Source organism: Mus pahari, chromosome 1 (genome assembly GCF_900095145.1).
Source record: "Mus pahari chromosome 1, PAHARI_EIJ_v1.1, whole genome shotgun sequence".
NCBI classification, from domain to species: Eukaryota; Metazoa; Chordata; class Mammalia; order Rodentia; family Muridae; genus Mus; species Mus pahari.
The window spans coordinates 135,087,164-135,102,533 of record NC_034590.1 but is presented as its reverse complement, the minus strand read 5'-3'; the positions used below and the strand labels follow the sequence as shown (position 1 = coordinate 135,102,533).

Here is a 15,370-nt window from a genome sequence, read left to right as displayed (position 1 = left end):
GGTTTTTCAAGACAGGGTTTCTCTGTGTAGCCCTGGCTGACCAGGAACTCACTCTGTAGACCAGGCTGGCCTCGAGCTCAGAAATCCACCTGCCTCTGCCTCCCAAGTGCTGGGATTAAAGGTGTCCGCCACCACTGCCAGGCTCAGAGATGACTGTTTAATGCAGAGCATAATGGAGCAATGGGAAATGGACAGCTAGAGAGAAGGTAGGAATGAGAAAAGGTTGTGTTCCCAGTAGCCGAGAAGCACTAGCCAAATGTACATCGCTGTGAAGGGCAGAAGGGGTCATCTGTGCAGTGGAGGAGTTGATACCAGATTAGAAAGGTAGGACACTGCAGCAGTAGTATATAGCATTGCTAGTATCCGAGAGATTCAGCATAAGGCGACAGTGAGGTTGCCAGGCATCCAAAAGATCATATTGACTGGGTAACTTCTGGGAAACATAAGCACTAACATTTATTAGGAGCTCGACAATATGCTAATTACCATAGGATATGCTCTTATTGAATCTTTAAAATGCTACAAAAATCAGTGGTTTTTAAAAAAATTCTCATTTTACCCATGTAGAAAGTGAATCTCAAATACTATAATTAACTTACCCAAAATGACAGGGTTTCTAAATGGTGTGGCTAGAGTCTGAGCCAACGTCTGGCTGACAAGCCAGCTCCACTTGACCACTCTATACCATCTATTAGGCAGGGCAAGATCCAGAGGGGAAAAGGCATCAGGAAAGCAGGGAAGAATATCAATATCGTAGTCTGGACTCAGGGGCTAGACCACAGCCTTATGGAGGAAGCCAACAACATACACACAAGTAACAAAAATGGACTCTGCAGGCTGCATTTAAATGTCCATGCACATGTATGTGCAACAATAATAATCAGGGAGAAGGGGGCTATCAGTCCTAGAGTGGAGGAACACAGGACATGGGAGGGACTGAATGAACGGAAGAGGAGAGAAGTGATGTAATTATATTTAAACTTAAAATTTATTTTAAAAATGAATATGAGGAAATGCTCCTGTTAGAACTAAAGGACTTGTAACTCAATAATTAATGACAACACACCCTGTTCATTTATTTATTTATTTATTTTGTATTTTTTTAATGTATGAGTGGTCTTCTGCAGGTACATGTACATGCCAGAAGAAGACATCAGGTCCCTTTATAGATTGTTGTGAGCCCGCATGTAATTGCTGCAAATTGAACTCAGGACCTCTTAAGAGCAGCCAGTGCTCTTAACTGCTGAGCCATCTCTCCATTCCCAAATAACCTATTTTTTTTTAATGGGAAAAGAATTTGAATGTGTTTGTTTGCAAAGAAGGCATACAAGTGGCCAATAGACACAGGAAAAGTATTCTGCATCATAAATCATTAGATAAACAGGCATATTGGGATACCACTTTATATGTTCCAGGATGATATATATATATATGGACAATACCAGGTATAGGTAGTTCTGTCTATAGGTAAAGAATAGGATGAATACATTGTGGGTAGGATGCAAACACTGTATCCATAGAAGAATTTCTGGCAGTTCCTCAAAAAGCTAAACATGGTTACCACATGAGCCAATGATAAGTAAATAAGGGTCTCATCAGTGAGAGACTTGAACATTCATCCACTGAAAACTCATTGCGTGCTTACATAGCCTCCCTGCTCATCAGCAAGAAGATAGAATAGCCCAAACATCTGTCAGCTGGTGACTGCAGGAAGCAAAATGGGACTGCATCCTAAGAAGGCAGGACGTTCTAACACCGGTGAACCTTGAAGACACCTGAGGGACCATGCCAGTCATATGCATACTATAAGACTCTACTTACAAGCCACTCTCAGAACAGGCAAATTACACTGTGGTCTCCAGACAATGCATTGTCTCTGCTAGGTAGATAAGCCTGAGGACACACGCTGATACAACCAGTAGACATATTCATGCATACTCTAAGACTCTACTTACAAGCCACTCTCAGAACAGGCAAATTACACTGTGGTCTCCAGAGGCTGATGAGAGGAGAGTGAAGAACGACTGTGAATGAGTTTAGAAATTTGGTTTGGATGGCACAAATGTTCTAGAATCCAACAATAATGAGATGGTTTTACAACTTTGCAAATGCACGGAAAACCACTGAATTGTATAAAAAGGGTAGATTCTATGACGAGTGAATTCTATGTAAAGTTAGAGTCCTGATGCCAGTCTAACCATCGCGGAATAAATCCTGGGCATAGCTTCCCTGCGTAGCATGCTTCTCTTTAATAAAGCAGGTTCTACAGGAATTTTACTAGTTATGGCACAGAGAAGCCACTTTATAGCCATCTCTTGCTCATTCTATATTCGATTTCACAAATCTCTAAATATATCACGTTCCTTCTAGTTTAATTTAGCTGTAGCATGACCACAAAAATACAGTATTGCTTTGAAATCCCAAGTAGCAGTTACAACCAGCTTCAGTCCAAGCGCCTACTCAACTTAATTAGTAACAGCTCCATGGGGCTCTGTCTTTACAGAGACCCTGAGGCTGGGTCCAGGCTGGGTGTGAAAAGTGGACTCAGAGATTCAGAGCAGTGCTCTGAGACTAGGCAGTGGTAGATAAGGTAGGAACATTTGAGTTGGTTAATTAAGCTAGGACAATGCATTGTCTCTGCTAGGTAGTTAAGCCTGAGGACACACTCTGATACAACCAGTAGACATATTCATACAGCACGACCTAGAACTGAACTGGAGATCTGGAATCTCGATATTTTGAAACAGTCAGTATTTATGGATGACATGTCAAAAATCACTCAATAAATAGCACCAACTGTTTCATACAATTTGATATCAATGTATTCTTTGAATAATGCAATGTATGTTTTGGAGGCTCTTAACAAGTGATCATTGGCATATGCTTACAAAGATATACTAAGTGAGAAAGAATATCTAGACAGATGGGAGGGGCAGTCTTCTATGGGAAATGATAGAATTAGCAAGGGCTATTTTTGGAGAAAATTACCGCATCCTCTCCCTGCAGCTAATATAATTGCTGACCACTCCATGACTGGGAGTAGGATTGTATACATAACTCCTTGCTCCATACTGGAATTTGGTCTGACTTAGGCTTAGGTCTTGGGCATGTTGTTGTAACCACTGGGAGTGTACATGCACATCTGTCCTGCTGTGTCCAGAAGACAATGCTTCATTGGGATCATCCACCTCTTCTGCCTGACTCTTACACTCTTTCTACTCCTCCTACAATGATCCCTGAGCCTCGGAAGGGAAGAGAGTTTGGTATATATGTGCTTTGGAGGGCTGAGAATTCTGCGATCTCTTATTCTTGGCATCTCAGCCAGTTGTAGACCACTAAGTAGACCACCCACTACAACAGATTTTCTTTATTGAGGTGATGTCATCCTCCTGCCTGATCCTTCATGTATCAGAAATTAGAGGTGTGCATCGTTGTGACCAGTTTTCAGCACAGGCTTCATAACCACCCTCAGCAATCAGATATCATCAATTGTTGGCTGATATGAACCTGCTATTACACACATTCAGTGACATTTGAGTTCTCCTTAAACCATATGATCCCTCTAGAACATGCCAGAGCAACCTATGATGCACTTTCTGTGATAGGCAAAGGAAGCCTAGACAGTGAGCCCTATTTCTTTGGAGTGGAAGTGTGGTCCCTCCAGATGACTCCCAATGCAAACTTGAAAACCTCAAGTCTTGGGCTTTCTCTGCTGTAATGTGAAAAGGAAGGAGGGAACTAAGGCAGGAGAAACTGGGAAATTCCCAGGAGAGCTTGACCTCTGGAGCAGCAGTTTTGGGGTTTGTCATGGATGCTGGCAGCCCGTGTGAGCTTTCTTCTTCCCTCTCTTATGTCTCAATTCCCACCTCTTTACTTCTTCAGGAAAGGGTAGCACTCGCCGCACCTCCCCATTTGTCTTAGTCAGGGCTTCTATTGGTACCCAAAAGACCATGACTGAAAGCATCTTGGGTGTGTGAAAGGATTTTCAGATGAAGGCCGTCTCTGAGAGGAGTCAGAGCAGCCACACAAGACAAGTATCTGGAAGCAGGAGCTGGAGCAGAAACAGCGCTGCTTACTGGCTTGCTCCTCCTAGCTTGCTCTGTTTGTTTTCTTATGCACCCCAAGACAACCTTCCTAGGGATGGTGTTACCCAAAGTGGGCAGGCTTACCCACTTCAACCATCAACCAAACAAATGACCTGTAGGCTTTCCTATAGGCCAACTGATAGAGGCGTTTTCTCAGCTGAGGTTCCCTCTCCTCAGATGACTCCAGCTTGACTCAAATCGACAAAAATCTAACCAGCACACGGTCCCTTCTCCACTCCACTTCACTTCCTGCCTACTGAGATGTCCTGAACAAAGAGTGGTGAAATCAGGGTGGCATGAACACATCCCCTGAGATCACAGTGAGCCAAATCTTTACTAACCAACCCCTTGGTTGGTTAGTTTCATGATTGAGAGCCAGCAGGCACCACAGCATGTGAATGGTGAATGGGTACCACATATTTAGGGCAATGCCTGGTCCCTGAGGACTAGCTGTGCAAAGGACACCTGGTGGTGGCAATAGCTTTAAGGATCAGGCTTACCTCATGGGTGGCCTGAAATGGCTCTCAAAGCTATTGTCACTCATGAGCAGCTGCCACGTGAAGATTGCCTACTGGAGGTAAGCTTGATCTTGGAATCTTCCAGCTCAGGAAGATGGCATTCCGTGTCCTACATGGAGGCTGATCATTTGCTGAGCAGCAGCTGACCAATCAGAACTGACCACAGTTGCAGAGATCCTAGCTGTGATGGCCAGTTGGGGCAATAAGTGTGGGAAGATGAGCGGAAGGAAATGAAGCAAAACATATGTATTTCAGAGCTTTGTGGTAAGAGGACCCAATCTACCAGGGGTGGTATGGGCAGCCACATGATAGAAAGCAATGGGTTAATTCAGGCCCAAATGTGGAAGCTTCATATGTAGACATGTGCAGTCTAAACTTACACTTCTAAAGACCAATAAACAAATGAATCACTATACTAGGAGTCTAAGAGTGGCCAGAGTAGTGTGGGAAGCTTACATTGATGTTCTTGGCTTCATCACACCACTCCCACCCCATCCTTCATAGGAATGTGAGTCCATTCCCTGGCCCGCTGGCAGAATGCCACTCATCCATATTATCAGGATAGATGCAGAGACAAAAGATGATGGCAGAGAATTAGAGAAAACAGGAGGGTGGGAAAGGTAACAGGAGAGAGAGAGGAAGGGAAACAACGAATTAGAAAAGGAAGACAGAATGGGAGTAATCCTGCTGTGTCCACTGCTTTCCAAGCCCTGTGCAATGAATTCTACATACACTTTCTATTTAGCTATCAGAGCTGTGAGATTTATATTTGGTTAGGAAAGAGCCTAGGGAATGAGAAGCTAATTCTTAAATTAAAAAAAAAAAAGGCTTACACTTTGTCTGGCTAGGTCCCAAGAGCCAGGCTGAGTAACTAAATCAATTTAGTCTATTCTAATGATACAAGCTAAATGCAAATTAAATCATTTGTTCTGGTGAGGGGGAGGGTTGAGTGCACCAAGTCATCCTGTTTTGAGGCTTTTGGGTCCAGGCTGTTCATCTTGTCCCCTAGATTCAATGCCCTGAGCCTGTACCCTACCCATGTAAGGACCAGGGTACCTAGTTCAGTGTGGTAAATGGACCTAGCATGGGTTATAGAAAGGCACCAAACATTGGCCTGTGTCAGAGTTCAGAGGAGTTAAAGGGCTGGAAAACTGGACAGGGCGCTCCATTCTCTTGAGAGGCTCACGTCTCAGGCTTAGCCTGTTGTCAAATGGGGAAGTGGCTGCCATATGGTCAAACCGTGTACAGGTGTCTAGCCTTTGACACTGTCACATGATATCCTTTACAAATGTGTTGGGATGCATTAATACACCATAGGATGCACAAGGCCCACGGGGTGTGGATAGATGTGGTCATTTCACAGAGACCAGAGACCCAGTGTTCAGGCAATACCGTTGGGATGATGTAATGCAAGCTCTGTCTTCCTACAGATTCATGGGACCAAACACTTGTCTTTTCTCCAAGTTGCATCAGACGACTAATCCCCTGTCTTTGATCGTCTCCCTTTCAGGCCATTATGTTTATGTGGACACCTCTTTTGCCAGACAAGGAGAGAAAGCCGTGCTGCTGAGTTCCGATTTGCAGGCTGAGGAGTGGAACTGTTTGCGCCTGGTCTACCAGATAACCACACCTCCGGGCTCTGTGTCAGACCCCAGCCAGCTGAACCTCTATGTGAGATCTGAGGATGAAAGCTTCGATCGCTTGCTTTGGTCCACTAAGGAGCCTTCAGACAGCTGGCTCATAGCCAGTCTGGATCTTCAAAACAGCACCAAGAAATTCAAGGTAAACGGGCTTTAAGAGGAAGATGTGAGGGCGTGTAACATGTGCTTTATGATATATGAGGTCTTAGAGCAGTGGCTCCAACCTTCTGAATGCTACAACCCTTAAATAAAGTTCCTCACGTTGTGGTGACTCTCCAACCATAAAACTATTTTTGTTGCTACTTTATAACTGTAATTTTGCTACTGTTATGAATTGTAATATAAGCATCTGTGTTTTCTGATGGTCTTAGACAACCCCAATGAAAGGGTCATTCTATCCCCATAGAGGTCACAACCCACAGGTTGAAAACCACTGTTTTACATCAAGTAATTCACTACAGTTAGTTACATCATGGAAAATTAATATAAGTTAATATTTGCTCATTCCTTAAAAGAGTATCTTCACAGACTTTCTCCATCTATTAAAAAAAAAAAAAAAAAAAAAAGTAAGACTCTAAATGGTACCTAAGTTGACCTCTTAAGTGAGAATGAATCTTCAGGAGTATTTTTGTTGCCAACAATTTTGCTTCACCCTTCTGCATTGTTTGAGTGATATGTTATCTTCCTAATGCGTTAGCTGCTCCAAGGTTTGAACAAGGCATTATCATAAAAGGGGACACTAAAATGCTGGCAAAGAGGAAAGTTATTTACCAGGCATGTTTCTTTTCCTTTTCAAAGAGGCTAATTGTTCTGTCTGTGGTGCTGAGAGGAAGGCAGAGGATGTAAGAGGTGGGGGTGTGGAGTTGAGCCAGGACAGAGCTAGAGTGCAGCACACATGAGAGTGTTACTGGGGACACCATGGAGCCACCAGGAGACCTTGCTCCCAGTGTATTCTATCCCTAGGTTCAACTCTCTTCTTTGAAAGGCTTTAAAACAGAGCATCTCCCTCTATCCCAGTCTGTTGGGAGTCTCCCCAACGGATAGCTACTGAGAAAAGGAACATTGGGAGTCTGAGTTCCCATATTATCCTCCTATGGTTATCAGACCCAAAGCTGCCTGAATACTTGCAAAATATCCTCCTGAAGCCACAAAAGTAGAAGCTATGTGAGAACCAAAGCCAGACGTGAAATCTGTCTACCACCTCCATGAGCACAGGGGGATGTGGAGGTTAGGATAGCATGGAAGGGCATATGACTCCAGGCTTCTGATGGAGACTTCGCTCAGGTCCAAGTCCTCAGGGTACGTATGTGTTCGTGTGTGCACAGGTACAAATGCACACATACACAGTCCATAATAAAATTCATTCAGCTGCTATGAACCACTCTGAATAACAGCTCCTGACTAAGAACTGAAATATTGGACAAGAAACACAGTGTTCTGATGCCTGATTCCTTTCCCCTGTATTCTGTACAGATTTTGATAGAAGGTGTCCTGGGACAAGGAAACACAGCTAGCATTGCCCTCTTTGAAATCAAGATGACAGCCGGCTACTGTATTGGTGAGTGAGTTTTGTGATTGTGGCAGCGGAATGCAAATCTCTTCCTATGTCCACAGCCAGAAAGCAGCAAATTGATCCTGAAGGCCAAATGAGTCTCAGAGCATGATGCAAAGCGTTTGTTCTTTGCTAGGGTCACCTGAAGACGGGGCATTGATCCTCCATTTTCAGTGTGGAAAGGCTCGTTAGCATTTGCTCTAACTGGCTGGGTTAACAAGCAGAAGCAACTTCTCCCTCGGGCGATGCTCTCTAACCCCACCCAGCTCTGATAAAAATAATTGCTGGTTTGCTGTGAACTCCTGTGTGTGTGTGTGTGTGTGTGTGTGTGTGTGTGTGTGTGTGTGTGGCCTTTGCCAGAAGAGCAGACAATCCACCCTGTCACCTACTACTTTCCTGTTACACTGCTGCTGCTATCTTAATGATCTCAATTGTCACTTGGATCCTAGCTGGTGTGGGCAGGATCAATGGTCCGCGTGACAGTTTTGAGAAGGCAAGAAGATAGGACAGCCCCTGGTCCATGGGTCCCTGACTATTCCTCCTTAGCCATGGGCCATACCACTTTACATAATGAGAGGCTGGTGTCTGCCAAGGTGCACATGGGAGGAATGGGTTCTTTGGGAGGGGGCAGAGGCTGTGGGATCTGAGCAGACAGGTGCAGACCCCAGAGCTGAGTTGTCAGAACCCTCAGAGCGCTTCCTACAGAGACAGGACTCAGGGCAGGAAGCCTAGGTTTCTGGAATTATAAGGTAGGGAGGTGCTAGAGTTAGCCTGCAGGGGACAGGAGTGCAGCTGTGGCTTCCAGATAATGGCACTGGTGTCCATGAACTGGAAACAAGGAAATACAGATCCATAGGACCTAGGAAAATCCCAGAAGAGACACGGATTTGCAGAGATTATAGAATGAGGACCTTCAACTGGGAGAGGGGGATCAGAGAGTAGAAAAGCAAAAAAAAATCAGCAGATCTGAGAGATGCCTCAGCATTGACAGTATTTAGACTGAGGACTCAGAACTGGAGTGAGCGAAGCGTCAAAGACACTCCTGAACAAGGAGCCTACACAAATGCCCTGTGCTCTGGCTTCTATGTTTGGTCTTTCACTGATACCTTTAATACAATGAAGAAAAGGAGACTAAAAACAATGTACTTTCTGTAGATGCAGAGAACTCTTCCATCCAGGCTCCTCCTTAGAACAGTCTGGGTGCTGCCCCTACACACACACACACACACACACACACACACACACACACACTTGTCCTCATCACCTGTAAAAAGAAGCTGGTAGGAACTGAGAAGTAGAGTTAAGGGTGGTTGATAAAGTGCTGGCACTCAAGAAATGTTCAGTTCTTGCCCCCAGATGATACGGTAGCTTCTGGTTTGGTTACAACAAAAAGGATGCCTGCCACGCTGTCACCCTTCCTTGCTCTGTGTTCACCTCTTCTCTTGGTTCCCTTTCGATGCGATTGGATTGATAACAGTATCTATCTCCAGGAGCTATGCTGAGGGTTAAGTGAGTTCATGGAAAAGGCTTAGGCCGGTGCCTGGCACACTGAGGAGGATTTTGCTTTTTATTCCACTCCATGGCAGCCCTTGGCACTAGATGTTGAGCATCGGTTGGCAGATACTGCCGTAGAAATTTGAAAAAAGAAATTTTAAATTTTGTCAGTGTGCCATTGACAACTGTCCCAGCTAGGATTCTGGTGGGAAGGGGGTGGCTGGCTCTGAGGGGTGTGGGAGTGGAGGTGGGGATCCACCTCTGTAATTTGAAGACAGCCCATCGACATCAACCAGACCACAAAGCTTAGCAAAGTAAAAAATGCCAGCAGGTGCTGGCACGGTGACCAGAATTAGCACCAGCTATGACTCAAAACCTGTCATCTGGCTAGCCGAGGATGGTCAAGGCCGTCTTTGACCCTTCGCTTCCTAGCCGGGACAGGAGGAGGACTTACTAGCAAGTGGAAAGGGTGGCTGTATGGTCAAGACTTCTGGTTAGGCTGTTCCTTCTGTAAAGGGCCATAGCTCACCATGGTAACCTGGCAGTGATGGAGATGGGTACTAACCCTGATGTCAGCCTCCTTCCCCTCCTTTAGTGGAACCCAACAAGGGGGATGGAGCAGTAGCGAAGAACAGGATGGGAATCATCCTTTGTTTGATCATTGCAGGATTATGGGGTCAGTGGCCGGGTTAGGTTTATAAATTCCCTGCTAAAAGAGTTTGTTGAAAAGAAGCAATGTACAGGAAACACGACAACGTTCTCAAGCACAGAGATTTTACTTCAGTCTTCATCAGCTCTAGTCAGGAGTCGCAGAAAGGCCCTGGTCCCAGTGTGCTTCTCTCCCACATACTCTCAGTCAACTCTTACTCATCAGACTAGTGGGGGGTTTTCAGCATCTTGGAAACATGTCACTGAGTTCTGGAAGTCTTGTTCAGCGTAGAGGGATGGAGGGCTGGTCCATCAGGGAGCAGTAAGGGTGGTGGAGAAAATGTCTAAAACTGAGGAGTAGCCCTAAAATAGTACATTCAATTAGACACATTGGAGCTGCAAACACAGGTCAGTGGTAAAGTGCATGATGAACACATGCAAGACGTTGGATGTGGTTCCAGCACCAAAACATTGACCAATTAATTAATTTAGTAGGAAAAATCATCAGCTAATATCAAGCATGGGCCATGTGCTCTGATTCTATACTGAGATCTGTCCGTGCTTGCAGTACAATGATGTGGGAATGTTATCTCCAATTCACACATCAATAAACAGATTCAGAGAGATGGTGAGTCCCACAGCAAGCCACATGGCTAATAGGAGAAAGGGCTATGGCTCAGAGAGGCAATGATCAATCAGAGCATCAACTCATTACTGGATCTCTCTTCTTGATGGATATTGTTTTGAATTTCTGGTCCATGGTTGAAAAAAAGAGCCCTTAGAATGACTAAGGCCAGAGTATGCAGTCAGTATGTGTTGTCCCCCCGTGTAACTGCAGGTCCATGAAATGTCTGTCTATGTCTCTTCCTCCAGACTGTGACTTTGAAGAAAACCATCTCTGTGGCTTTGTGAACCGCTGGAATCCCAATGTGAACTGGTTCGTGGGAGGAGGAACCGCGAAGAACATCCACTCCATCCTCCCACAGGATCACACCTTCAGGACTGAGCACGGTGAGCCGGCCACAGACGCAGTCTTCTTTCCAGGGTGAACGTTGCCCTCAACTCCCACCGCCTGGCTTTGGTCAACAGAAGAGGTGGGGACACAATGGAAGACCAGGTGGAAGAGGCAGGAGAGAGGGACAATCTATGAGACAGAAACAACTGCAGACATGAGCTTGTAGCTAAGGAATCCACAAAGTCTTTGGCTCATCTATAACCTTGGCTGTTTTTACATTTCCATGAAATGTTTTACTTCTTATCTATTGGCTGTTCTCATTTCTAAAGACAAGGCTGTCTTCATTAAAAATAGATCGCAGGGTGACCAGCCCTTAAGAATTTCCCATGAGACCACCAATGCTAATGATTATTCCTTCTGAAGGGTGCAATAGGGCCCCCTGGTGGCCAAGTACGCAAGCACTCCGCAAGGAAACTGCAGAGGCTCTCACAGCGAGGGCAGGAGGAAGCCCGAAGGTAAACCAGAGCAGGGGTGTACTTCCTCAGGGTGTCCTTCCTCCTGCGTCTCACGGGTCACGCCTGGTCTTGGTAGTTTTGTAAATCACTATGTCTCCTCATCTCCAAGACAGAGCAGCACACCCCCCCCCCCGTGGTCTTTTCTCAGTACTAAGAAGATCCTGGCTTTCCTCAAAAGCGAACGGAAGGACATTGGACTCATTTCATTTTCACTCCTGACACATCCTCGCAGATAGTGAAGGGTCCATTCAGTTTTGATTATTTACTCATGACTGTGTGGACCCTTGGCTGGACACAAGACAACTGTCTGTGGGTCCTCACTCTGTCCTTCACTGACTACACTAACTCCTTATCTAAATGTTTAAAAACATGTCTCCAACTTTGTGTCCAGCGTCTCCATTCTGCAAGTCACCTGGGCTCTGGAGTCTATACCTTGACAACACCCCTCCCTTTGTTCATACTCCCCTCCTCCTTGGACCCAGAACCTCAGACTCAGTTTCCCACAAGGGCCAGATAGATTAAGCAGGCGGCCTGGGGACTTTGTGAGAACTGTGGCAAAATAGACAGCTGACACCAGTGCAGAGTGGCCATCTTTGATTACCTTGTATAAGAATGTAAGCCCACTTCATAAGTATTTGGATTTTTTTCTTAAATTCAGAAAGAAGGGAGTATTTAAAAAAAATTATTTCAAATAAGTAAAAAATATAGTGAATATGTTTTAAAACAATATAAAGAAAAATACTATATGCGCTGACAAAGGGTTAGCTAGTTCCCCCTTTTCAGCCTCTATTTTACAGGTTTCTTTTAGACCTCACCTGCAGGGACTTAGGTCAGTGTTAAGAGAACTTGCCTAGCTACACAAGATGCTGGACTTGGTTCCCCAGCACAATAAACAACCCCTGCCGCCATGGAAACTTGCGAAAGAAAGCATTTGATTGGGGGCTTTCTTACGGTTGCAGAAGTGAGTTCAAAACCATTGTGGCAGATCGCATGGCAGCAGGCAGGCAGACATGGTGTGAGAGTGTAGCTAGGAGCTTGCATCTGATGCACAATCCAGAGGAAGGAGGGACTGAGCCTAGCATGGAAAGTTCCCCCCCCCCCCGTCCTCCCCAGTGACATGCCTCCTCCAACAAGGTCTATCTTCTAATCCCTACCAAATAGTTCTACCAACTGGGACCAAGCTTTCAAACATATGAGTCTATGGGAGCCATTTTTCATCCAAACCACAACCACTCAACACACATATGTTCATCACACACACACACACACACACACACACACACACACACACACATGCTCCATGCATGAACACCCATAAAGTCATTGTATTACTTAAATTGAGGCATAAAAAAATGAGCTCTGAAGATTCTAAAATATTTATCTAAGGAGTTCCACCCACACAATACCAAAGGTTTGTCCAGTGTGACCCTTGCAGAAAAATAAAACTACCAACACTCTAAAGAAGATAGAAATTGCCTCTCTTATTTCATTTGCCTTGTATTGGATATATTGATTTTTCTCTGCACTCTATCAATTTGGGTGGCAAAGGAAAGATTAAATGATCCAGATGTCTGCCTGCAGCAGCAGATTTTGCTCCCTGTGGACCCATCTCATGTTCGTTCATATACTGGAAGCAACTTAGGTCTTTGCTTTTGGTAAGGAGTAGAGAATCACACAGCTGAGATCAAGGGTGCAGAGGAACACATTCATGGGTCTTTGTGCTGTAGAAAAGGGAATGATGAATACGTCATCTGCAAAATTCAGTGTTGTTATCAGTTTCCTTTCATTAGCCTGTATGTTTATAACAGTTTCCCCCAGACAATGAGCTCTGGTTTTTCCAATGATGCTATCCCCAACATCTTGTTACATGATAGAACAGATACTGCACTAGGAATTGTGGGATTTCCTTGAGATATGGAAGGGGATGTGATTTTTAACTTTCCTTCTTTGTTGATATTTTATGAAGTGAAACAAAATCATTTCAGAAGGTAGTTTGCTGACAGCACAGATCAGTACCGTTGGCACCTTGGCAAGAAGGGAGATAATTGATGGAAAAATAATGAGGAGAATTCATCATTTTCCTGAGGCTTGAGGTTTAAAAAAAAAAAAAGCTGCTCAGAATCCCACGCTGCAGGGAGCTGGACAAAGATTCAAAACCCAAAATCAGATCAGAATGATTTTATTCTCCCAAAGCCCATGAGTTGGATGAATCAGCTCTACACAGTCAGACCATTTTTCTCACTTGGGTTGGGATGGAGTTCAAGTGTCATCAGTGCCTACTCATTCTCTCTGCATCAATCTGCTCAGGTCGTGGCATTAGCGCCCAGTGGGAGTGTGGCTTTGTTAATTTCCTCAGCATTGCCTGCACACACAGTCTGCTAAATACACACACACACACACACACACACACACACACACACACACACACACACACTGTATTCCTAGTCATCTTCACAGATCAACAGCCTCATTTCCAAGGATTAAGTGCAACCAGATCACATCTCCCACATGTCCCATGGGATGCAGATCTTCTCTCAGGCACTTCCACAGAGCAGCAACAGCAGGGAGACATGCTTCATCCCTTCCTGTCTCTTCACTTTTCTCTTCTTTGGCTTTTCCCCACTCCTTGTACCACTCTGGCTTCTTTGGTGTTCTGGAGGCATACTGGGGTTCAGAGAATAAAAGAAGGACAATGGACACGAAGCTTTACCTGTCTGGTGTTGGTTAATCTTAGGTCGATGCCCTTAAACTGGAAATGGCAAAGTCTACTTCTCCCATGACTGATGAGATTTGCACTCTACAGTTCCAAGAAAGAAATGATGTTCTTTCTGGTTGACCATCTCTGAACCTCTACCCGCTTTTAGGGGTAATGGAATCATCTAGAACTTCTCTACCGCTGTTATTGTGCAAATGGTCTTAAGAGGATTTTTCTGAAGTGCAGTAGCCCACTTAGGCCAAGAGAAAAGTCAGTGTCTCTGCTCCATCAAACTCTGGAAAGTCATTGGCACCAAACTTTGTCCTCTCGGCTCTGTCTATCAGAGTCTTGCCTCTCCCTCTGTGCAAGGAAGGTGAGCACTTCTCTCAGTACTCTGCACACTTGCTTTTCACTGATCATGTTCTCTCTAGAACTCCAATCCAACCCAGGCTGACGAGATGGCTCATTGGGTAAAGTGCTTGTCATGCAAGCACAAGGGCCAGAGTTCAGATCCCTAGGACCCACATAAGCAGGGTAGCCCATTTCCAGATTCAGGGGATTAGCCAGAGCAAGCTGGCTAGCCAGGTCAGCTGTGTCAGCAAGCTCTGGGGTCAGCTGAGAGACTCTACTTCAATGAATAAGGAGAAGGATATTGAGTGAAACTCCTTAAAAAAGAAAAGGAAAAAGAAGAGGAAGAAGAAGAAGGAGAAGGAGGAGAGGGAGAACAACAACAACAACAACAAACAAGCAAACAAACAAGCAACAACTCTCATCTCCTCTATGCAAAGATCCAAGGCAACTGCAGAACTCTCTTAGCTGCTCCCCTTGAATCAAGATAAGAAAGAGAAAGAAAACATGCCACAAGCTAATATAGCGATGACAGTTCTTTAAAAAAACAAACAAACAAACAAACCCATCTCTAGCCTTCTCATATATACATATTAGAGGGAATATATGGGATAAAGTTTAGAGTCACTTTAAGTGACAGGCATTGCCAACTGCTGTATTAACAGTCCATCTCTATGGAGATTCTTAGCTATATATGATGACACATTCCTGTATTCCCACACTTGGAAGGCAGAATCAAAAGGATCAAGAAGTCAAGGCTTGCCTGAGCTACATAGCAAGATCTTGTTTGAAGAATGAACCCCTTCCTTCATTTTCTTCAAACAAGGTCTTGCTATGTAGTTCAGAGAAGGGAGGAAGGGAGGAAGGAAGGAAGGAAGGAAGGAAGGAAGGAAGGAAGGAAGGAAGGAAGGAAGGAAGGA

General features: G+C 44.7%; 1 protein-coding gene across 1 annotated transcript in view; it reads left to right on the top strand.

Moving 5' to 3' along the window:
* Window positions 1–15,370, top strand: part of Mamdc2 (MAM domain containing 2) — a 145,840-nt gene that overhangs the window by 65,198 nt on the left and 65,272 nt on the right. Inside the window, exons 3-5 of the mRNA XM_021210574.2 lie at window positions 6,114–6,385; window positions 7,717–7,801; window positions 10,811–10,948. Coding sequence (XP_021066233.1) covers window positions 6,114–6,385; window positions 7,717–7,801; window positions 10,811–10,948 — 495 coding nt within the window. The remainder of the gene's footprint in view (window positions 1–6,113; window positions 6,386–7,716; window positions 7,802–10,810; window positions 10,949–15,370) is intronic.